Source organism: Ailuropoda melanoleuca, chromosome 8 (genome assembly GCF_002007445.2).
Source record: "Ailuropoda melanoleuca isolate Jingjing chromosome 8, ASM200744v2, whole genome shotgun sequence".
In the NCBI taxonomy this organism is placed as follows: domain Eukaryota; kingdom Metazoa; phylum Chordata; class Mammalia; order Carnivora; family Ursidae; genus Ailuropoda; species Ailuropoda melanoleuca.
The window spans coordinates 71,841,791-71,863,049 of record NC_048225.1 but is presented as its reverse complement, the minus strand read 5'-3'; the positions used below and the strand labels follow the sequence as shown (position 1 = coordinate 71,863,049).

The 21,259-nt window shown below is 46.5% G+C and overlaps 1 protein-coding gene across 1 annotated transcript in view; it reads right to left on the bottom strand.

The window, feature by feature from the left end:
• Nucleotides 1–18,868, bottom strand: part of DUSP27 (dual specificity phosphatase 27, atypical) — a 30,197-nt gene extending 11,329 nt beyond the window's left edge. Inside the window, exons 1-3 of the mRNA XM_011234924.3 lie at nt 18,738–18,868; nt 17,946–18,071; nt 3,047–3,141 (exon numbers count right to left, since the gene is read on the bottom strand). Coding sequence (XP_011233226.1) covers nt 3,047–3,141; nt 17,946–18,055 — 205 coding nt within the window. The 5' untranslated portion in view covers nt 18,056–18,071; nt 18,738–18,868. The remainder of the gene's footprint in view (nt 1–3,046; nt 3,142–17,945; nt 18,072–18,737) is intronic.
• Nucleotides 18,869–21,259: the final 2,391 nt, after the last annotated feature.

Sequence of the window (21,259 nt, the reverse complement as noted above, 5' to 3'; positions counted from 1 at the left end):
TAGACCGAGGTCCTTAAGTACCTGGCATATGTCCGATTCACTCCTACAGCTCCCGCCGTGCTCCATATAAACTACAAGCATTTACCAAATGAATCAATGGCATTCTTTCAAATCATCCTTTCCATATGGAATGCAGATAACTTGGGAAAAGTAAAACTTTCAGCATTTACGCTAGATTGCTTTCTCATACACATCGAATCTACTTGTTTATTTCATTTACTGTCTGCTTCTCCCCACCGGAGTAAAAGTACCTGTGAGCCTCAGTCCCCCACTTCCTGGCAGGCGGCAAGGGTTTGCCGGGAACTCCCATGCTAGTCCCAAAACAGCATTCAGGGCCTTTCTCCCAGCAGTTCAGAAAAGCTCAGATTCCAAATGAATTCAGGGGATGGCTGGGTGGCTCAGCCGGTTAAGTGTCTGCCTTTGGCTCGGGTCATGATGTCAGGGTCCTGGGATCGAGTCTCCATCAGGCTCCCTGCTCAGCCAGGAGTCTGCTTCTCCCTCTGCCTGCTGCTCCCCTGCTTGTGCTCTCGCTCGCTCTCTGACAAATAAATAAAATCTTTAAAAACCAAACCAAACCAAATGAATTCAAAATCAATTCACCTATATCTCCAATAAATCTTTATCTCCTCCTCCTAATATTTTTGCTCCCAAAGATCAAATTTGGGGGAGAATAAGATATTTCTTTCTCCGAGAAGGTATACAAGAATAGCGGAGGGCAAAACCTTCCTGCCATTTAGTAGCCAAAAATACTGAATAGACAGAAGGGAAAAAGAAAGGAGGGTCGCCTGTGTTGGCCATAACTTCTTGCTGGCACCATCTCCTTCCCTGATGGGTGGAGAGCACAGCCACATTTGGCAAATAGACTGGGCCCAGCCCTTCAAGGGACGAACAAGTGTCTGGGAGCTGCGCTTTCTGCTCAGGGTCTGCGGGTCCTGGGACTGAGCACTCCGTTTCCAGAAAGCTCTTTTCTCTCTTTTCCCTTTTCTGAACCACTTGATGGGCCCCCATATCCCTGCCTCAGATCTCAGCTCTAAATGTTCTCTGATCTCCGTTTCAAAAGCAGAAAGAAGAAAAGCCCGCAATCCCAGAGCTCTGTTTTGTTTAAAAATAGATGAAGCGTTCCTATTCTCTCTACCACTCAACCTTCTCCCCTGGCTCTCCTGGGATCTTACCTAGCAAATGCAAAAGCGCCTCTCCCTCCCTCCCCTAACTGAGATCTCTCTCCTTTACTACATGTAACAGATAAAACTCCCTGATGCCTCATTAAAATATACAGCACTGTCTTCCTCAGCTATTTACATAGCTGGTTGTTGTCTTGATTTGTCCTTTTCTAGTTTAAAAACAAACGTCCCAGCCCCTCATTCCTACTGGCAGCTCCTGCTTTCCCTAGGTCTCTGGCCCACCCCTCAGCCCGTTTCAATCCCCCCTCCCTCCCCGCATCAATTCCACGCATTTATTTCTACTACCTAAGGTTTCTTTAGAAGAAAGCAAAGCCTATACGTTTCTCCTCTAAGCTCTTTCGGATGTGTGGCATATGCAGACTTTCATGAAAATGAAGGGTTCTTCAACACACGTTTTTATCCCTCTGATCACTGGGGAGGAGGGCGGTGTTTTGAAATATCACCTGATCCTTTCTCTGTCGTATATTTTTTCTTCCCCCACCACCCATCAGCCTCTAAGACTAAGGAAACTGAGGCTTAATGCCCCAGACAAGGGGAGAGCAGATAAAACCTAGAATTAAAAAAAAAGGCATTATTTAGCTTTAGCTTTCAATCGACATGGGCAGCGTCCTGTAGGCGTATCTACAGCATTCTATGGGCTTGAAAGTGAAATTTTCGAAGAGAGGAAATGGTTTTCCCACAACTCCTAAAGCTGGATTTTCACTTACCAAGAACCCAAGCATGGAGAGGGGTCCAGAGGGGAAAGCAGGGAGCAGGGATGTTGCAGGCTGAAAGGCAAAGGAAGTTCCCAAACACATAGGAGGAAAAAAGAACTTCTAGAGCTAGGGTGGTGCTGGGATCAATTCAGAGAGATCTAGACGGGGTGAAGCCACTGAGGCCTGGCTTGGAGCAAGGGAAGAGAGACCCCAGGTAGGGCGGCAAAAGAGAATAGAAAAAACTTGAGCGTTCCTTGAGAAGATGGGGCCTCTGAGGATGCCCATACCACAAGCAAATGGAATTTCTGGCTCCTCATGAAGTGGACAGGAGATCTAGGTGTCCTCGGGGACCCTGTGGGAACCCAGAGGGTCTGGGGACTCAGAAAGACCTGGGATGACACGGAGAAGGAGCCGCACGTGTGGTTCTCATAGCTAAAGGCCAGGGAAGGGCTCATGGCCACCAGCAGTGGCTGCCGAATGAAGCCCAAAGCCCAGCAGGGCCCTGTGTCATTAGCAGGGCTGCTACAGCCAACCCCACCCCACTGTAGTGACAGAGACACCCAGGGCAAAGGCAGGAGAAAAGAAATTTGCCCAAAATCAATTTAAAAAAAAAGTCCATCCAATCAGGATGAATATCCTTGAATGAAATACATTGTATGTTTTCCGCTCCAAAATGTACTGTGTGCATATTAACCTTTGTCCCCACTCTACCTTCCCCTACCTCCTCCTCGTACTTAACCCAGATCAAAAACCATCTTCAAACACTAGTGGAAATGCAGATTCAAATCTAGACATCCCTTTGAACAGAACTCTCTGGGTGCTTCTGGTCATTTCTTGGGCTTTCAGGTCTGTGTGTCTAGTATCAGCCACCCCCAGGATCCCTGAGATTAACTGAAAAACTGAATGGGAGGCTGTCGGAGCAGATTGGAACGGCCTCCCTGGCTGGTGACTCAAGACAGTTACTCACACTGGTACCTAATCCTTTCCCCTCTGGCTCAGGAAGGTTGATGATGAGTTGTGTTGGCGGAATTGGCTTCTTTGGATCCGCTCCTCTTAATGTGATGGGCAGCACGGGAGAAGCACCTTGAACTCTTCCCATGGGCCCTTCCCAAGGGTCCCCAGATGACCTGGGGCCTCTCCCTGCTCCCACCCACCTTCTGATGGCATTACCTTCATTGATGATCTGTTTAGCTGCCACCGCTGAAGAGAGGTGAATGGGCTCCATGAAAATGCTTTCTGTTTCTGCATCTGAGACCATCGAGTACCTAAAAGAAGAGAGTATTTGCGTGAGATGATTCTGGGCGGAAATGAATGGGAGGTGTTCTTTTTACACAAGAAACCTGGACCTGATTTTAGGCACAGTGGACAACAACAAGAGATCAAGGGAACGCCTTTGTCAGTTTAGGGAACCTGAGAATGCCGAACACTGTGGCTTAGTTTCCACCTGTTTTCAGACCACAGTTGGCATTTATGTGAGCTGACGTTTAATGACATGGTAGTCTAGGCTGTGGAGGGAAAAGCATAGGTCCGCGGTTGGGGAGAACGCATCCTGATGTGATTTCACTTTCTCTACTGGGTTCCCAGTCTCGGTGTACTGCTGATCGTTTTTTCCCTCTTGCCCCTGTTCCCCTGTTATCAATACTAGATGATGTCCCACCCGTGCTGTTCCTGAGGTTGTGCTGCTGGGTGGGCTGGTAGGCTGCCACATTCCCTCCATGCTTCGTATCTCTGCCCTGTTTGAAAGAGAATGGGCAAAGAATGACGGGCTGACACAGGCATATGTGAAGGTCCGCTCAAATGCACAGGCCTGAGTCTGAACACAAGAAATCAAGGCTCAGCCTGAGCCCAGGGATGCAATCAAGTAACTTAGGTAAATGTCCAGGCAATTTTCCAGAAATAATTCAGCAGAGATGTCCGAAGGGATACGAGGAACATGGTGAATCGGGGCAGAAACAAGGGGTAGGACCACAGTATCACGGTACGTCCCCCCCCCCCACCTTGGGGGTTCATCTCTTTTCCAGGCGTTGGGGTGAGATTTGGGTCTTTTTTTTTTTTTTTTGGCTTAGTCTTTCCTTTAGGTCCAGAGAGGTTAAAGAAAAAGTGAAAGGATATAGGGTTTAATAGATATCATTTTTTTTCCCATCACAAAAATTCCCTTATGCTACCCCTTTATAGTCAACCCCTCCCTGAACCTTGTCCCCTGCCAGTCACTGATCTGTTTTCTGTCCCTACAGTGTGGCTTTTTCCAGAATGCTTCCAGAATGTTATATAAATTAAATCATATCCTTTTTGGTTTTGGCTTATTTCACTTGGCAAAATGCATCTACAAGTCATCTATTGTATTGGATTAATAATTCGTTGCTAAATAACATTCCACTTTTTAGGCACCTCAGGCTGTTGTTGCCACTGCTGTCACCCTGCCCTGCGTCACAACTGGGTATTCCAAAGGAAAATATGATATTCACATCGCTGGTTTGGTTGTACTTTGAATTCTGTCTTCCTCAACCTGCCTGCTATTTCCTTTTCAGAGTCTTCAAGCAGTTGGTGTATCCTTCTGTTCGGGTTTTATAAAGGCCATCCACGAGAGAGTGATGGGTGTGCTTGCCATCTTACCCAGGTCTAGAACCTACTGTTTTTTGCTTTTAAATGTTCTGAAGTCAATGTGTTTCCCGATCATTGTAACTGACCTATTTTATCTTTATGAAAACCCATAGGATCTTTTGATTTGCGCTATTTAGAAACTTCCCAATGATGTTCGTTGGTTTATTTCCATCCATTGGGTTGGGAATGGATACCATTTTTGAGGGCCTTCTATGAATTTAATCTTGACAAAATTCCCACCCAGTAGGTATTATTATTCCTGCTTGAAGGTGAGGAAACTGGCCCAGATAAGCTAACGAAATTCCCCAAGGCAGTAAATAAGAGGCAGGACTAGGATGCAAACATAGGGCAATCCTCTCGAAGTCCAATCTTCTCTCCACCACAATACACCATTTAGATCAGACCGGGGAGGTGAGTCGATTGGTGGATCCCCAAGCCCAACGTAGACTTTGACACAGAAAAGTACTTCAAAAACACTTGTTGAAAGCACGGATGGATGAAGAGTTAGATGCTTGGCCTGGGCTGAGTTATGCTGAGTCCAGCTGAGCCGAATGGAGCGAACTTGAGCGAAGACGAGTTTAGTTGAATTGATCAGCAGAACCATCTTCTCACAGTAGAAAGCCACGTGAGAGTCTTCCCATGGGAGAACGGCGCGCTCAGGGCTAGCAAGGCTATGGAAAAAGAAATGCCTTCACAAAAAGAAAGGGGTAGCCTATGGCTCTGCCCACGATGTGGCTACACTTGCCAATGCAGCGTAAGGGACAGCACAACGTAGCGTTATCGGTGGTACTTCTTGAGGGATTTCCAAGGGTAGCTGTGCTGGATTCCCATTCCAGCACCACGTACTCCTCTAGTCCTCCAAGTACTCAAGAAGATGCATTTTTAAGTAAGTATGACGGGAGTGGGGGCGGAGTAAGGGTGAAGCGTGTGGGATATCATCCTTGCATGTTAGAACTGGAGAGGTCTCATTCTTTGGTGAAGGCAGTAAAGAGTGGAACAACTGGTGGGGGTGGGCAAGAGCTCTGTAAACGCACACATTAGGACATCTTGTTTAGCCCTGTGTCGCCAGCCCATAGATTGAGATCAGACTGAACGGATGGTGGGTGGACAGACGGGTCGATGGATGAACAGACAGAGGGATGGATAAATGGATGGAATTTGCCAGGTACTAGGCAAGTTGTCCACATACCACCTTGCGGAGCAAACCCAATGACCTCCAGGGTCCTGCCGTCTCTGGCCTCTTTCTCCTTTCCAGCCTCAGCTTGCTCTGGCCTCCCTCTGGCTCACTCCTCTCTAGGACGCTAATTTTCTTTTGGCTTCCCACCTTCACCAAGCTTCCTTCTGCCCTGGGACTTTGCAGAAGCCCATTTCCACTGCCACCTACCTTTCCAATCTCAGTTCAATCATCACTTCTCCCTGATCTCCGCCTCTCATTGCGCCATATGCCTTTCCTTTATTGTGCCTCTCTAGCAGATGCAATTTTGCTTTTATTTATGAAATCATTTGGTAAACCCCTGTCTCCTGCACTAAACCATACCCTCTATGGAGGCAGGTACCGTGGCTGGTACTTTGAAGACTGTTGTGTTCCCAGCACCAAGTACGATGTCTGGCACAGAGAGTAAAAGCTTAATAGGGACTTTCTGACTCACTGACTGACTGAACTGGTCCTCGGTATAGTACTGTATTTAAGGTGATGTAGCGGTTCCAACAATTTATCAAATATTTGCTACTTGCTCAGCATTTCGCTGGAATACCCGCAGCAAACTCAGGAGGAAAACCAGGGTCCTAACTATGTTCTGTTCATGCTTCCTCTCTGCCTTTGTGAGGCCACTTTGGATACAATCTCGGAGGCCGGTGTCGGCCATCAGCAAGTTTCTCTTAGGGTCGATTAAAGTTGGCCCCTTGCATCTGGCTGGTCTCCGTGGCTGCTTTCCCCAGTAGAATATGGTCAAAGCGACACTGTGGCAGGCTGGCCCTCGGCTTAAGGGCGGCTTCTTCTTCCTGCCTCTCGTGGCTCCCTCTTTGGAAGCCCCGAGCTGTCCTGTAAGAGGTCCTACCACCTCAAGACCACCAAGCCGAAAAAGCCATGGGTCCACTGTTCCTGCTGAGCTCCCAGCTGCTAGCCGACCGCATGGACGTGTCTCCTAGAGGTGCCCCCCGACCCCGTCCAGCCACCTCAGCTGACACCACACAGACAAGCTGCCCAGTGGACTCCTGTCCAAATTCCTAACCTGAAGCAAGGGGAATAAAATAAAATCATTGCCTTTAGTCATGTTTTGGGGTAAATTTGTTAAACAGCAACAGATAACAGGCGCAGTGCTATTCCAAGGGCTGAGAAGGAAGATTTGAGCCAATGCTAAGGCACCCTTCTCCCTCATAGTGATACAAAACCTAGTAAATATCAGCGGATGACCCAGATTTGTTGCAGTTGTGGGCATCTGGGACCAGGTTTCAGGGCAGTGTCAGTTTCAAAATAGCAACATTTCACAAAACTAGAGTCAGCACCTTGAGTTTTATGCAAAGGTGGGTGACAGCCTCATAAATGAACAATATTTATTAAGGGAGATTTATTCTTTTATTTATAAACAATATTACTGATGCTTTTGTTTTTTATTTGTACTATTATTAGTAAAATAATCATTTTGTTTATTAAGGGTCAGTATATGACCCACAAAATGAGGTTGGGGGGGAAATCAAAGCAAAACCCTGACCAGGGAATTAGCGGAGAATCCCTGCGGTATGTGGCGCTAAGAAGGGCTTTCTCCTGGCACAGCCCCCATCTCTCCCACTGGTCAGTTTTCTCTTTCTCTGCAGGCCTCCACGGCTCTGCCCTTGGATTAGGCTCTCTCACATCTGTAATCAGTATTCCAAACAATGGGCACGAACTGGAAAGGGACAGAGGACAAGCCCTCACCTGTCAGGTGTGTAGAAAGGCTTGGGAGGCATGCACCCGGCCGTGTCACCTGGGTCCTCAGGCCATTTTCCCTAAACAACATTGACTTCAGATTGCGTGGATTTGGTTTCGCAGGGAGCTGGAGAATCTGTCCTAAATATACCTAAACTCTGAGGCTGTGAGTTTGATAGAGGAGAATTTGAAATTAAAACCTGAAAATAGAAATGATGGCGAAACATCCTCCCTTCTCATGGGTGGTCAAGATGGAATGTCAGTGAATGAGTCAGCGAGTAGGAGACTCTTGAAGACTCTACCCAGTACACTTTCCAGAAGCTGGCGGTTTTCTGATGGAGAAAAGAGGGGTGTGAAGAACAGATTCTCACCCCGGCCCCACTATGTGTCTCTTCGTGGCTGCTGGACACAAGCGTGTGAACAACAGTCAGTTGAGCTCAGCATTACACAGTGTTGAGTACAGGATGTAAATTACGAGTCAACTGCAAAGAGAAAAGGAGACGTACCCCTAACAGTCCTAAACTGTTTGGCCACAGATGCAGTTTGCTAAGTCAAGTGTGGGGGTGGGACCCAGAAAGGACCCAGTGGAGAACCGAGTTGAGGCACGAGAAGTGGTTCTTTTGTTCTCCATGGAGAAGCAGGCCAGCAGGGAGAGAAAGGAGGAAGGAAAGCGAGACCTGAACCGCTGGCCCTGTTTGTATTTGCAAGGTCAGTGAGACAGTGGCCCTAGAGGCTTTGATTTATGAGCACGTCTGAGCGTCCCCCCGCAGACCTGAGACAGAGTGAAACGACACTCACACCCTGATTGGAAAGCAGCAAGGGCCGGCTGCTGGGGGAAGGAGAGAATCTAGGATCGATAGACGCCTCATCACAGGATAAGAAAGCAGGAGCTAAAAAGCCTTGAGGGTGATTTGAAAGAGAAACAATAAAGCAGAGTTTGATGGACTTCCTAACCAAGAGTAGGAGACTGGTGCCGCTTTCTTCAAACCTGTGTTTTTCAAAATTGCAGACTGTGACCCATTCGTGTATCATAAAATCAATTCAATGGGTCCTGCCCAGCATCTGGAAAAGGAAGGAAGGAAGGAAGGAAGGAAGGAAGGAAGGAAGGAAGGAAGGAAGGAAGGAAGGAAGGAAGGAAGGAAGGAGAACGGGGAGGGGGAGGGAAGGGAGGAAAAGGGAGGGAAGGAGAAAGAGAAAAAGAGGGTAGACCAGCACTACCATTTTAAGATAAGTATAATTTTGTGAAACTTTTTCTTTTTTTTAAATTTATACAGACCTGAATGTATGATCTGAGTTGAGCTGTAAATGCCATGTCCTACCCTGGATTGCAGTCACCAAAATTTGAAAGCCACTGCTTTAAACCAATTGCCAGGTTGTCAAGGCACAGAACGGGTCCTTCGACCCAGAACCCCTGCCAGCTGACCACTTCATTTCAAGGAGTCCCTTGGAAATGAAATGGAGGCAGAGGCCCAGGAGGGGGTGTCTATCTCGATTTGGCTTTTTCAAAAAAAGGAACAGATTTCTGAGTTTCTTCTAAGTGTTCATTCGCTTCAGAGAAAGTGACCACATGGGCAAAGTTCAGGTTCCAAAGAAGGAGAGAAGTCAGTAAATGAAAGCAAATTGATTTATAGCAAGCTGCTTCTGGCAGGCTTTGTGAAAGCTGGAAAAATCTTCACGGAAAAAGAAATATAAAAGAGAAAGCATAGCTAGGAGTAGCCGTTTCCCCAGGACACACAGACCTGACACTGCCTGTCCCCATCGCCGGTCCCACCTGCTGCCACCAGCCACAGAGACCTCCCTGTAGGAAAGGTAAGCACAACATAGTTAAGGAACTTCACTGAAGGTGGAGGGGAAAATGCTGTCACGAGAGATGGCCTGAGCAGATAATCAAGGAGCTCTAGAAACTGCAAAGGCTTGACAATTTCTGATCCAAAAAGCCAAAGCAAGAAATGAATTTTAACTTGGAAAGAAATAGAGGAAAACAGAAAAACGTTCTCCAAATCAGAACAAGAGCTGGATAAAGAAGTCTGAGCCTTCGTTTGGTCATAGCTAAGGAGGGAGAAGAGAGGCAGAGGCAGGCTTCAGATAAGCTGCATGAGAGGACTTGGGGGCTGCCGTCCCCTTGTAAGGAAGGGAGGACCTGCTTTGAGCTTGGGTCACAGCACAAGCACACTGATTTCTTAGACTGCGGCTCATTTGGTGAACTGGAGAGGTCTGATGGAGATCAGAGATACAGGCAAAGCCCCACCAAGTTGTCCTGCTCGACAGGAGGTTTTAAATTTTAGCGTCAACCCATAAATTACCCAGGGAACTTTGTCTTGCTGGGAGATGGATGAATGTCTCGCCAAAGTTTCTTCCGGAGAGAATGATTCACAGACACGGGCTTGACTCGAAGGCTTTTGAGGTCAGTGCCCAAGTCAGGCAAAAATGAAGATCTGACACCCCTCTCCACTGTCTATTCCCCTTTCTCAGGTTCTTAATTCACCCCCGGATGCAATTTACTGAGGAGGCTGGAAATGTTCAGACACCTGCCAGGACAGCGAGCAGACTTCGTTCTTGAACTAGCTCTGGTCGGTTGGCAGGGATGCGTGTGGCACGGGGTAGACTTGGCAAGGTCCTGTCCTGCTTGCACGGGAAAGAGTAGTTATGTCTCCCAGGGGCTGGATTTAGGGCTGTGCTGGGTTGGATGGTGGTACCCCAGAAAGGTATGTCTCCCAGAACCCGTGAATGCAACTTTATTTGGAAAAAGGATCTCGGCAGATGTCGTTAAGTAAAGGATCTTGAGATGAGATCATCCTGTATTAGGATGGGCCCTGAGTCCAATGGCAAACGTCCTTAAGAAGGACACACAGAGAAGAGAGAGAAGAGAAGGGGCGCCTGGGTGGCACGGTCATTAAACATCTGCCTTCGGCTCAGGGCGTGATCCCGGTGTTATGGGATCGAGCCCCACGTCAGGCTCTTCCGCTGAGCCTGCTTCTTCCTCTCCCACTCCCCCTGCTTGTGCTCCCTCTCTCGCTGGCTGTCTCTATCTCTGTCGAATAAATAAAATCTTTTTTTAAAAAAAAAAAAAAGAGAGAGACACGTGAAGTTGGAGGCAGGGGTTGGAGGAACATGGCCACAGCCAAGAAACTCCTGGAGCCGCCAGGAGCTGGGAGAGGCGAGGAAGCCCTCCTAAAGCCTTCAAAGGGAGGGTGGCCCTGTCAACACCTTGATTTCAGACTTCAGCCTCTGAAACTACAAGAGAATATATCTGTGTTGTTTTTAAGCAACTCGGTCTGTGGTGATTTGTTAAGTAGCCTTAGGAAACCAGGCCTGACAGTCGCTGGTGGGGTATTTGCTGACTCCGTGTATATGTAATTTTAAAAATGCTCAAGCCGTTAACTAAAGAGATAAAACAAGAGGGATGGAATTTCAGGCACAAATGAAGTACAGGGGGGCTGTTCAGGCTGGAGACCAACAGCAGTGGTGATGATCTGTTGCTTAGAATACAGTATATGCTTAGAGCAGAATGAGAGAAACACGGCATTTTCACTAGAGTGGGTGGGTCTCTGGTTATACAAAAATTTCCTGACATCATGAGTTACTGTCAGATAACTTTCTCTGGAAGGAAAAGGAAAGAGAAACACCATTTATCAATACCTAATATGCCTTTATATATATCTAATAACAATATATGTTATATCTCATGGATCATATATTATAAACAACATATATTATATTATATTATATTATATTATATTATATTATATTATATTATATAATTTCTACCACTGGGTAAAACTGGTATTTCAGTTTCATGATTAAGTTAAGCAAGCTCTCATGGCTAATACGAGGGAGAGGAGACCTGACTTTGATCTTGGCCTCAATTATGCCATTTCCACGGCCCTACACTGCCTCCTACAAGAGTTTTTGTTCCCCTTTCATAGCTTTTTAAAAAGCCCAGCTTTCTGGGGTATAAATGTCATACAAACACACATATGTACAGTGTACAGAGTGGTGAACATCTGGCATATGTAGACAGCTGTCAACCCGTCGCCACATCAGGACTGTGAGCTTACCTATGACCATCCAACATTTCCTCCCGCCCCTCGGTCAGCCCCCCTCGACCCTCCCCCCGGCCCTGGCCTCCCCGGGCAACCACGGATCTGCTTTCTGTCACCAGAGAGAGTCATTTGCATGTTTGGGAATTTTATATAAACTGGTACATATGGTATGTATTCTTTTTTTGTCTGACTGCTTTCACGTAGCATAATTATGTCGCGATTCATCCATATTGTTGCATGAATCAATAATTCATTCCTTTTTTCTGCCGAGTACTATTCCAGTGTGTAAATTTGCCACAGTGTATTTACCCATTCACTGGTTGGTGGACACGTGGGTTGTTTCTAAGCTATTACAGATAAGGTTGCTCTGAACATTCCTGTACAAGTCTAGGCTTTCGCTTCTCTTGAGTAAATGCCCTGGAGTGGAAGGACTTGATCATACAGGTGTAAGTGTCCGCTTAAGCAGGCGTACGTTTAACTTTTTAAAGAAGTTTATAAAATGGTTGTACCATTTTACATTTCCACCAGCGGTGGGATTCCAGGTACTCCGCATTCTCACCCATATTTGGTGTGATCAATCTTTTTAATTTTAGATATGCTAATAGGTATGTAATCATATCTCATTGTAGTTTTAATTTGCATTCCCCTAATGACTAAGAATTTTGAGGATATTTTCATGTGCTCATTTGCCATCCACGTACCTTCTCTGGTGAAGTATCTGTTCAAATCTTTTCTCTGTTTTTAAATTGGGTTGTTTCTTTTTTATTGGGTTTGGAGAGGTTTTTGAAAATACATTCTGGATACAGGCTTTTTATCAGATATGTGATTTGCGAATTTTTCTTCTGGCCTGTGGATTGCCTTTTCATTTTTTTTTTTTTTGAAGATTTTATGTATTTATCCGAGAGAGAGAGAGAGAGAGAGAGCACAAGCAGAGGGACCGGCAGGCAGAGGGAGAAGCAGACTTCCTTCTGAGCAGAGAGCCCGACATGGGACTCGATCCCAGGACCCCAGGATCGTGACCTGAGCCAAAGGCAGACACTGAACTGACTGAGCCACCCAGGCGCCCCTGCCTGTTCATTTTTAAAGATACTATAGACTCATTCATCTGGGCTGGTTCAGGCCTGGTCTGTAATGTGGTGGGATTGACCGAATTTTAAGTCAAAAGCCGTGCAGCTGGAATAGTTGATACCTCGGGTTTTATGATGATTACTTTAGGAAGGAATAGCCCATCGAGGGTCACTGTATGTGCCCTCCCTTGAAAACTCCTGAAAAGGGCTAGCCAGCTGATTTGGGGTCAGCTTCAGAAATGAATTGCTAAGGAACACCCGCAAACCAAGAGGAACATCAAAGCCGACAGGATTCAGCCGGAGTCACTGAGAACCGGGAGAAAATGAGCTCTGCGTGGGGAACCGCGGAAAAGCTCAGCCCACTTGTCAGTGGGGCTTTCAGGCTGAGCCTGTTTTTGCCCAGGAGCGAGACTGGCAGCTGGAAGGACTAAGGATTGAATACCATCGGAACTTCTCTATTACAAACAAATGCTTCTGTCCCGTATGTGGCCGGCTAACTTTACGGGAGACGGTGGAACCAGCAGAATTGGCCTTCCCTGTCTCCTGCCTCCCTTGGCAGCGACCCACTTTCCCCCTTCACAACCAGTGCTCACTGTTTGCCTTCCCCATCCAATAATCTGAGACGCTCAATGGCACCAACATGATAAGCACTTAATAAAAATGTTAATTCCCTGGGGCAGCATTTAAAAATATACATAGCAGACGTCACTTATCCAGCCTACTGGTAGTTGGACAGTTCTTCGTGTTGCTTTCACATTCTATACCCTTCATGGCTGTTAGCTACTAACACATTCTAGGCCTTCTCTTCTGGTGCCCAAATGTACTTATTCCTGTTAAGCATGTCTCAGGAGTGAGGCTGCTGGGTTACTGGACAAACATATGCTGAGTTTTAGGAGACACCGTGAAAGGGTTTTCCAAGTGCTGGTACTCATTTATGCTCTTCCCAGCTATGAATGGAGTTCCGATTGTTTTACATCCTCATTAAAACTTGCTACCATCAGTTTTTAATTTTAGATGGTTTGGTGAGTATGTAATAGTATTGAATTGTGGTTTTAGTTAGAATTTCGGTCATATCGTTTTGCTTTTATTGATTTCTAGCTTCATTCTCCCAAGGTCAAAAAACATATATTTTTTTAACGATTTTATTTATTTATTTGACAGAGAGAGAGACAGCCAGCGAGAGAGGGAACACAAGCAGGGGGAGTGGGAGAGGAAGAAGCAGGCTTCCAGCGGAGGAGCCTGATGTGGGGCTCGAACCCAGAACGCCGGGATCACGTCCTGAGCCGAAGGCAGATGCTTAACGACTGAGCCACTCAGGCGCCCCTCAAAGAACATATTTTATATGACTTCAAGCATATAACAAATTTAAAAATTTGTTGATATAGATATGGCCAGTATACGATCTCTTTTGGTAAATGCTCCGTGTACATGTGATAAGAATGTGTCTCCTGCTAGGTTAATATTGTTAATGTTTTGTTCTAACTTCCTATATTCTTTTTTTTTTTTTTTTAAGATTTACTCATTTGAGAAAGAGAGAGAGAGCATATGCGTGCAGGGAGAGGAACAGACGGAGAGGGGGAGAAGCAGACTCCATGTGGGGCTCGATCTCATGATCCTGAGATCATGACCTGAGTTGAAATCAAGAGTCAGATGCTTAACTGACTGAGCCACCAGGCGCCTCCTTCCTATACTCTTTTTTTTTTTTTTAAAGATTTTGTTTATTTATTTATTTGACAGAGATAGAGACAGCCAGCGAGAGAGGGAACACAAGCAGGGGGAGTGGGAGAGGAAGAAGCGGGCTCATAGCAGAGGAGCCTGATGTGGGTCTCGATCCCATAACGCCGGGATCACGCCCCGAGCCGAAGGCAGACGCTTAACCGCTGTGCCACCCAGGCGCCCCTCCTTCCTATATTCTTTTTTTTTTTTTCTTCTGCCTCATAATATCAGTTGCTGAGGTTGTTTTTTAAAAAATGTTATGTCTGACTAAGGTTGTGGATTTTTTTTCTTTAGTTCTGTCAATTTTTTGCTTTATATATTTTAAGGCTACATTATTCCATCATAGAATTTTTATTTATTTATTTTTAAGAGCTTTATTATTTTAGAGAGAGAGAGAGCATGAACATGGGGGGCCAGGGGCAGAGGGAGAGGGAGAAAGACTCCCTGCTGAGCGTGAAGCCCAACTCGGGGCTTGATCCCATGACCTGAGCTGAAATCAAGAGTTGGAGGCTTAACCAACTGAGCCACCCAGGCACCCCAGATCATAGAAATTTTAAACGATCACACCTTCCTGGTGAACCACACCTTTGATCATTGTGAAACATTCTTCTCTGTCCTTATTTGGCTTGTGATTGTGATGGTTGGTATTTTCCAAAGATGGCCCACTTGTCTTCACAATGTGACTGTGATACTCCCCCAGGGCCGGCAGAGTTTATGTTGCCCCCTTTTGAACCTCTGTAGTCCTTTACGTGACTTCTAAGGCTAGATCCCGAAAATCAGTGCATGTCTGTCCTGTTCTCTTGGATGCTAGCCCTTGGAATTTAGCTTCCAGGCTATGGGAAAGCCCAAACTGGCCCATGTGGAGAGACCATAGGAAAAGACCATGTTAGGTGCTCTAGCCAACAGCCCGGCTAAGGGCTCAAAATGAAGTGTCTAACATGTGAAGAAGCCACTCTGCTACCAGCCCTCAGCTGGTGAGTCATCCTTTAGCCTTAAGTCCTTCCGGAACCTACGTCCTTCCAGCTGAGACACCAGACATCTTGGAGTAAAGATGAGCCACCCCACTGTGAACATTAAAAAGTGACTGTTTTATGTCGCCAAGTTTTAAAGGTATGAGCAACTGTAATTCAGACAGTGTAGTATAAGTTTTCCAGCCTTTGTTAACCTTTGTATATCTCTATTTTTTTTATTTTTTATTTTATTTTATTTGAAGTAGGCTCCATGCCCAACGTGGGGCTGGAACTCATGACCCTGAGATCAAGGGTCGTCCCCTCCACCGACTGAGCCAGCCAGGTGCTCCTTGTAGATCTCTACTTCTTAAGGTGTGTTTCTTATGAGCAGTATGTAAGCTTTTTAAAAAACTGAGTCTGACAGTATTTGCTTCTAGTTGGCACATTTCATTTTTATGTTTAAAGTAATCATTTCTACACTTGGGTTTAAATCTACCATCTTGCTATTTTCTTACTATTTGTTATGCTTTCTCTATATATTTTTTCTCTTCTTTCTTGCCTTCTTTTGGGCTGATTACATTTTAGTTTTGCATCCTCCCCTCATTTGCTCGTTAGTTGCACATTCTGTTGTAAAACTTTTAACAACCACACTACAAATGACAGCAGGTGTCCTGGACTTCCCACTCCCATTTCCAGCTGCAGATTCCTTCTGAAGATAACAGTCTTGAGCTTAGACAGTGAAGTATGCAGACAAGGAGGCAAAGAAATAAATCAAGATTGAAAATCATATCTAAGAAAGAACTTGGTGCGTGGTTTCCGACACATCAGGTTGTCTGGTCTAGATCCATCAGAAACTTACTATGTTTTTAGAGGGATCCTATTTTCAAAGAAACCATGACCTTAAAAAGTCTCTGGCAGCTTTCAGGCTTCAGCAATCCTTGGGCCTCCAAATTTCCATAAGCAGGACAGGGTCTGCCAAAGCTACATAGCCTTCAAGGAAAACACACTCTCCCATCTCAGTTGGGATGTGGCTCTGGAGGATGACAGACAAGGAGAAAGGCCCAGAGGGTGGAGTTAAAGGCCCCAGAGAACAACAGACCAGGACATGTTACCCTGAGGGCCAAATCTAGGAGATCTCCCCTCTTCGCAGGCAGACATGTTCGTTAATTATATGGACTGATGACGGTATACCTTCCACCCCTCCTTTGATCAGATGGGAGCTTGTTTTGCAGACCATAAGGTGCCGTACTTTGACCTGGGCCAGAGGATGCTTACCCGCCAGAGAACCTAGCTTTTTTCTTCCCCCCCAAGTTTTTATTTAAATTCCAGTTAGTTCGCATGTAGGCAGAGAACCTAGCCTGTGAACTGTCTGTAGCAGTAGGTAAACTGCTTTTGGGATTGTCTCCTGTGGGAGTTTCATGAGTGGGGAACAAGGTAGCATGAATATTAGCCGTCTCCAGAGACGTATTGAGGCTGAATCCCCTATGTATTAGCAAACCCACTTCCTCTTCCTGGACTCATGGACCTCAGTTCATCCTCCCTTATAAGACAGCATGGCTTTGCTAAGTGCTAGCCAGTGGAAGGTGAGTGGGAGAGAAATGGCCATTTTCAGGCCTGGCCCATAAAAACCTTCTGAGAGTTTCTTCATTCTCTTCCCGTTTGGTCTTGATGCGGATAAGCACGGTAACTTTAGCAGCCTGCCTGAAAATGAAAGATCTACAGGATAGAAGGGGCCTTGGTTCCTGAATCACGGCTCAGGTACCTGTTTTGGAATGTATTTGAGTGAGGGGAAAAAAAAAAAAACCCATTTGCTAAAGGAGCTAGCATTACCCTAAGTACTGCACAAGCCGTCCATCACCTACCTTGATCACACGCAAGCTCTCTCTGCCTTGTCTGCTAGTGTTGGGGTGAGGGGGGATACATTTTAAAAACTCTGTCCTGACAGGTTTTCGAAGTGGGAACATAATGCTGAATTTTAAAGGGAAAGTCCCCAACACTTGACAAAGCACCCTGGCCCATGAGTGGTGACTCTCATTCCGAGGGGAGAGGCTTGCAAGCTCTGAGAAGCAGGAGCCAGCAAGATCCCAGAGCTGAGGGAAAGTGAAGTCAAGCAGAATCATAGATAGTCTGAGGTAAAGTTACCTTGAGATAGCTTAGTTGGGTCTTTTCTTCCTTTTTTTTTATGGATAAGGAGACACGGCCTCAAGAATTAAAGGGATTCTTCACATAAGTTTGGTGACAGAACTAAGATTAGAAGTCAGGTCCTCCACTATGATTTATGGCAGAAGAAAAGAAAACACACTATTGCTTCAGAAGGCAAGTAAGCATTTCTTTGATGTCTCATGGTTTTTCTTAAAATTTCATGCAAATGTTCTAATCTACGTCATGTTATATCCTCAATAATTTTATGTAAAGGAAAATTTTTAATTGCTTGTCATAAAATGAAGAGGACTCTTGAGGTTCAGGTCCTCCTGGAAGTATCCTCTCCTCCAGGAAGCCTCCTATGACCCATCCAAGTCCAGCTATTCCTTTCCCTGGCCCACCATGCACTAGACCTGAGGCATAATTCCAGCATTTACCATGACACATCAAAATGCAGTCTGTTTGCCTATTTGCCTCTTCCAGAAAGCACGACATATAAAAAGTACTCAATAATATTTGTTAAATGAGTGAACTTGAAGTGGTGGCTGTAGGCTCCCCGGGGCCCACATCTCCTCATGCTCCCCCACCCCCAGCCCACTCCTGCTGTGGCTGCAGGGGTAGGGAGCACAGCAAGGGCACACTTACTGGCTGGGGGAGGGGCTCCGGAGGTACTGGGCCTGCACGGCCCTCACATCGGCTTCATCCTCTCCATTTGGGACGACCTGCTCCTCCTCTGGGTCCCCACCGGTCGCCATGACAGCCTGCCAGTCCCTGTAAGTTTGGCATGACAAACGTGGTTAGGGAATCTGCTTCCGGCGGTTTTGTGGGGGGAAGGGGTATATCGGTGATGTCAGGGGGAAGGTCACCACATGCTCCTACTCTGGTGGGGAAAGTAGCCATGGGGGAGAAACCCAGTCTTGGCCCAGCTACCGTTAAACCGGGACACCAAGACATACACCCCCCAGCTGTGTAAACCGGCCACCTTGGAGTCACACTATTTAAGAAATGACAACTTGGCTCCTTCCTCAGTTTCCAGGAAGGAAGCAGTGAGGGGAGCAGGGTCCTGGGTTTGCATTAATATAGCTAACGCAGTTGGGAAGCGGTGAATTCCCTAGACCAGAAAGATCTTCCTAGCGAAACTTCTGGGTGTGCACACACATGGGTACACATGTGTAAGCACATACCCCACCTGCCCACACGTACACGCCTTTGCCTCTGCGGGGGGAGGGGCAGCTGGCCTTCCTCAGTGTCTCTAACCAAGGCCACAGGAGTCGCTGCCTTCGGCCCAGGCACCATCCACAGCCTATTAAGGAACGTGAAATCCCTCAGGAGCTGGTCCCACACATGGCTGGGCCCTGACACCCAAGGCAGAGCTGCTGGCCCTCTGCTTGTAAGTCTTGGGCTCAGAGGACAAAACGAAGGGAAAAGCACACTCACCACTGGTTTGCCTGTATCTCCACACCAAAGGGCAGTCACGCAAGGGTTGAGGGACCCAGATAAAATGGCAAAGAGTTCCGACCAGTGAGAGGGACCAACCTCTCTCCTCTCTTCAGTGCTTCTTCTCTGAGGGGCAGGACAGCTGTTAACAGGAAATCCTAGCTACCTTCTAAATTTAGCTTCTGGCCCCACAGCCTGGCAGATCTCTAGGAGGAAGGAATGCAGTTCAGGACCCAGACCCGAAAGCAGGCCCCACTTAACTCTTTCCATTCTGGCTGATTCTCTGGACACCGGACACGGACCTTGAGGAGCAGAGTAGGAGAAGGTCACACTTCACTGATGGAGAGGCTTATAAAGGACAGGTTTTTTGGGGGGCTCTCTCTCTTCATACCCTCTTGCCTGGGGCTACCTATTCAAAGTCTCTCCAGAAGATGGTCTAACACCAAAAATCTAGAAGCATGAAACAAACTGTATCTCAGCCCCATGTCAGTCTAGAGGGCGCTGGGAAAAAATACCGGTATACAGCATGGGGAGGGGCCTCGGCTAGATGTCGGGAGAGCACATCGTGCTACTAGAGGGTATAGTCACGGCTGGTGACCAGGGTTACATTTCTTTGAACAGCAGTGACCCTGGGTAATAAAGTGGGCAGTTGTGCTCACCATCCACAATCCCTTCCCCACACTCATGCTCATGGTGATGGTCAAGTGGCAAGCTGGATGGTATAAGAATTCCATGAGCTTCAGGGCCCCTGGATGGCTCAGTTGGCTAAGCATCCAACTCTCGATTTTGGCTCAGGTCATGATCTCAGGGTTGTGAGACGGAGCCCCACATTGGGTTCCATGCTAGGTGTGGAGCTTACTTAAGATTCTGTCTCTCCCACTCCCTCTGTCCCTCCCCTGACCATGCTCCTTCTCTCTCTAAAAAAAAAAAAAAAAAATTCCACGAGCTTCATAAATTTCAAATGAGCTCATGATCCACTCTACTCCACTTTGTCACCTCTTACTATCACCATGTCCAAAGCAAACCGAAAACCCAGTAGTTCAGCCCCTCATCCCACACATTCTATAATTACACCTTTATCCATCAATTCTTCCATCCATTTGTGTAGCCATTCACAAATTACCCACTATGCATCAGGCACTCTCCTTGACCAAAGTTAGTAAGACACATAATTACATGCTCAAAATGGTCCTTCTTCCTAGCTAAGTGGAACAATGCCCTGCATATAGTATCATCAAAAATTGGCTGAATAAATGAATGAGCTCACAGTTTATTAGGAGGAATGAGACACAGGTCAAAAATAACTCAAGCATGAGGCAGAATGTTGTTAGTATCCTAAGAGAGATCCAGAGTGCTGTGTGAGTTCAAAGAAGGGAAGAGCCCTTCTGGCTGAAGAAATCAGGAAAACCTTCATAGAAAAAGTAATAATATATGCACTGGCCTTTAAAAAACAAGTTGGATTATAACAGTGGATGTGACAGGGGAAGGAATGGTAGAGGGACGAGCATGGACAAGGCTTGGGGACGTCAGTAGTTAGAGCCGAGAAGAAAGCAAACAGGTTGTGTGGCAGAGACTTGGCAGGGCTGGAGTGGGGGCTCCTTTGGAAAAAGTGGCCGAGGAACACGCCTCTGAGGAGGCACACGGCACCACCATTGACCAACCATCACACCTCCTTCCCGGGGCTCAAAATAGGGACTCAGGAATTGACTGCCAAGGAATGACCACTACTGAGAAGCCATGGGGGTTCCTTTCACACCCATACACTTCGAGGTTCCATAAAGATGAAAGGTGGTTCAAGAGAGAGGTGAGATGAGGGGGAAGGGTCAGTCAGGGTAAAGCTCCAGATGACAGGACACCAACACAGAGAATGAGAAGGTGGCAGAGAAGTGGGGGAGGGAAAGATGGAGGTGAGCCAACACACCTAAGAGAGGCAACAGGTAAGGAGGGCACCACTCAGGAGGAGGACATGGCCTCTGTCCTCTTTATATCCTCAGTCACCTACAGAGCGTGACATCAGGCCACAGAAATGGTGGACTGGAAATCAGAAAACCACCTACAAGCTGTGTGACCTTTGAGAACTCATTTCACTTCTCTGAGACTCAGATCCCTGTTTGTCAAATGGAGATCCCTAACACTCATCTCCCCATTTTGTTCTGACTACCCAGTCTAAAGTGGGGCCCCTTCCCCTGCTCCAATCTCATTCTCTGTACCATGTTCCAGGCTATGTTCCCCATAGCACCATTACCCTTTAAGTAGGGTGACCCACCATTCCCACTTGGCTTGGGACCAAGAGATTCCAGGGAAAGGAACTTTCTGTTTTAAAACCAGAACAGTTCCATGGGGGAAAAGATAGTCCCTTTAATAAATGGTGCTGGGAAAACTGGACAGTTACATGCAAAAGTGTGAAATTGAACCCCTTTCTTACACCATACATAAAAATAAACTCAAAATGGATTAAGGACCTCAGTGTGAGACAATGAAACCATAAGACTCCTAGAAGAAAACACAGGCAGTAATATCTT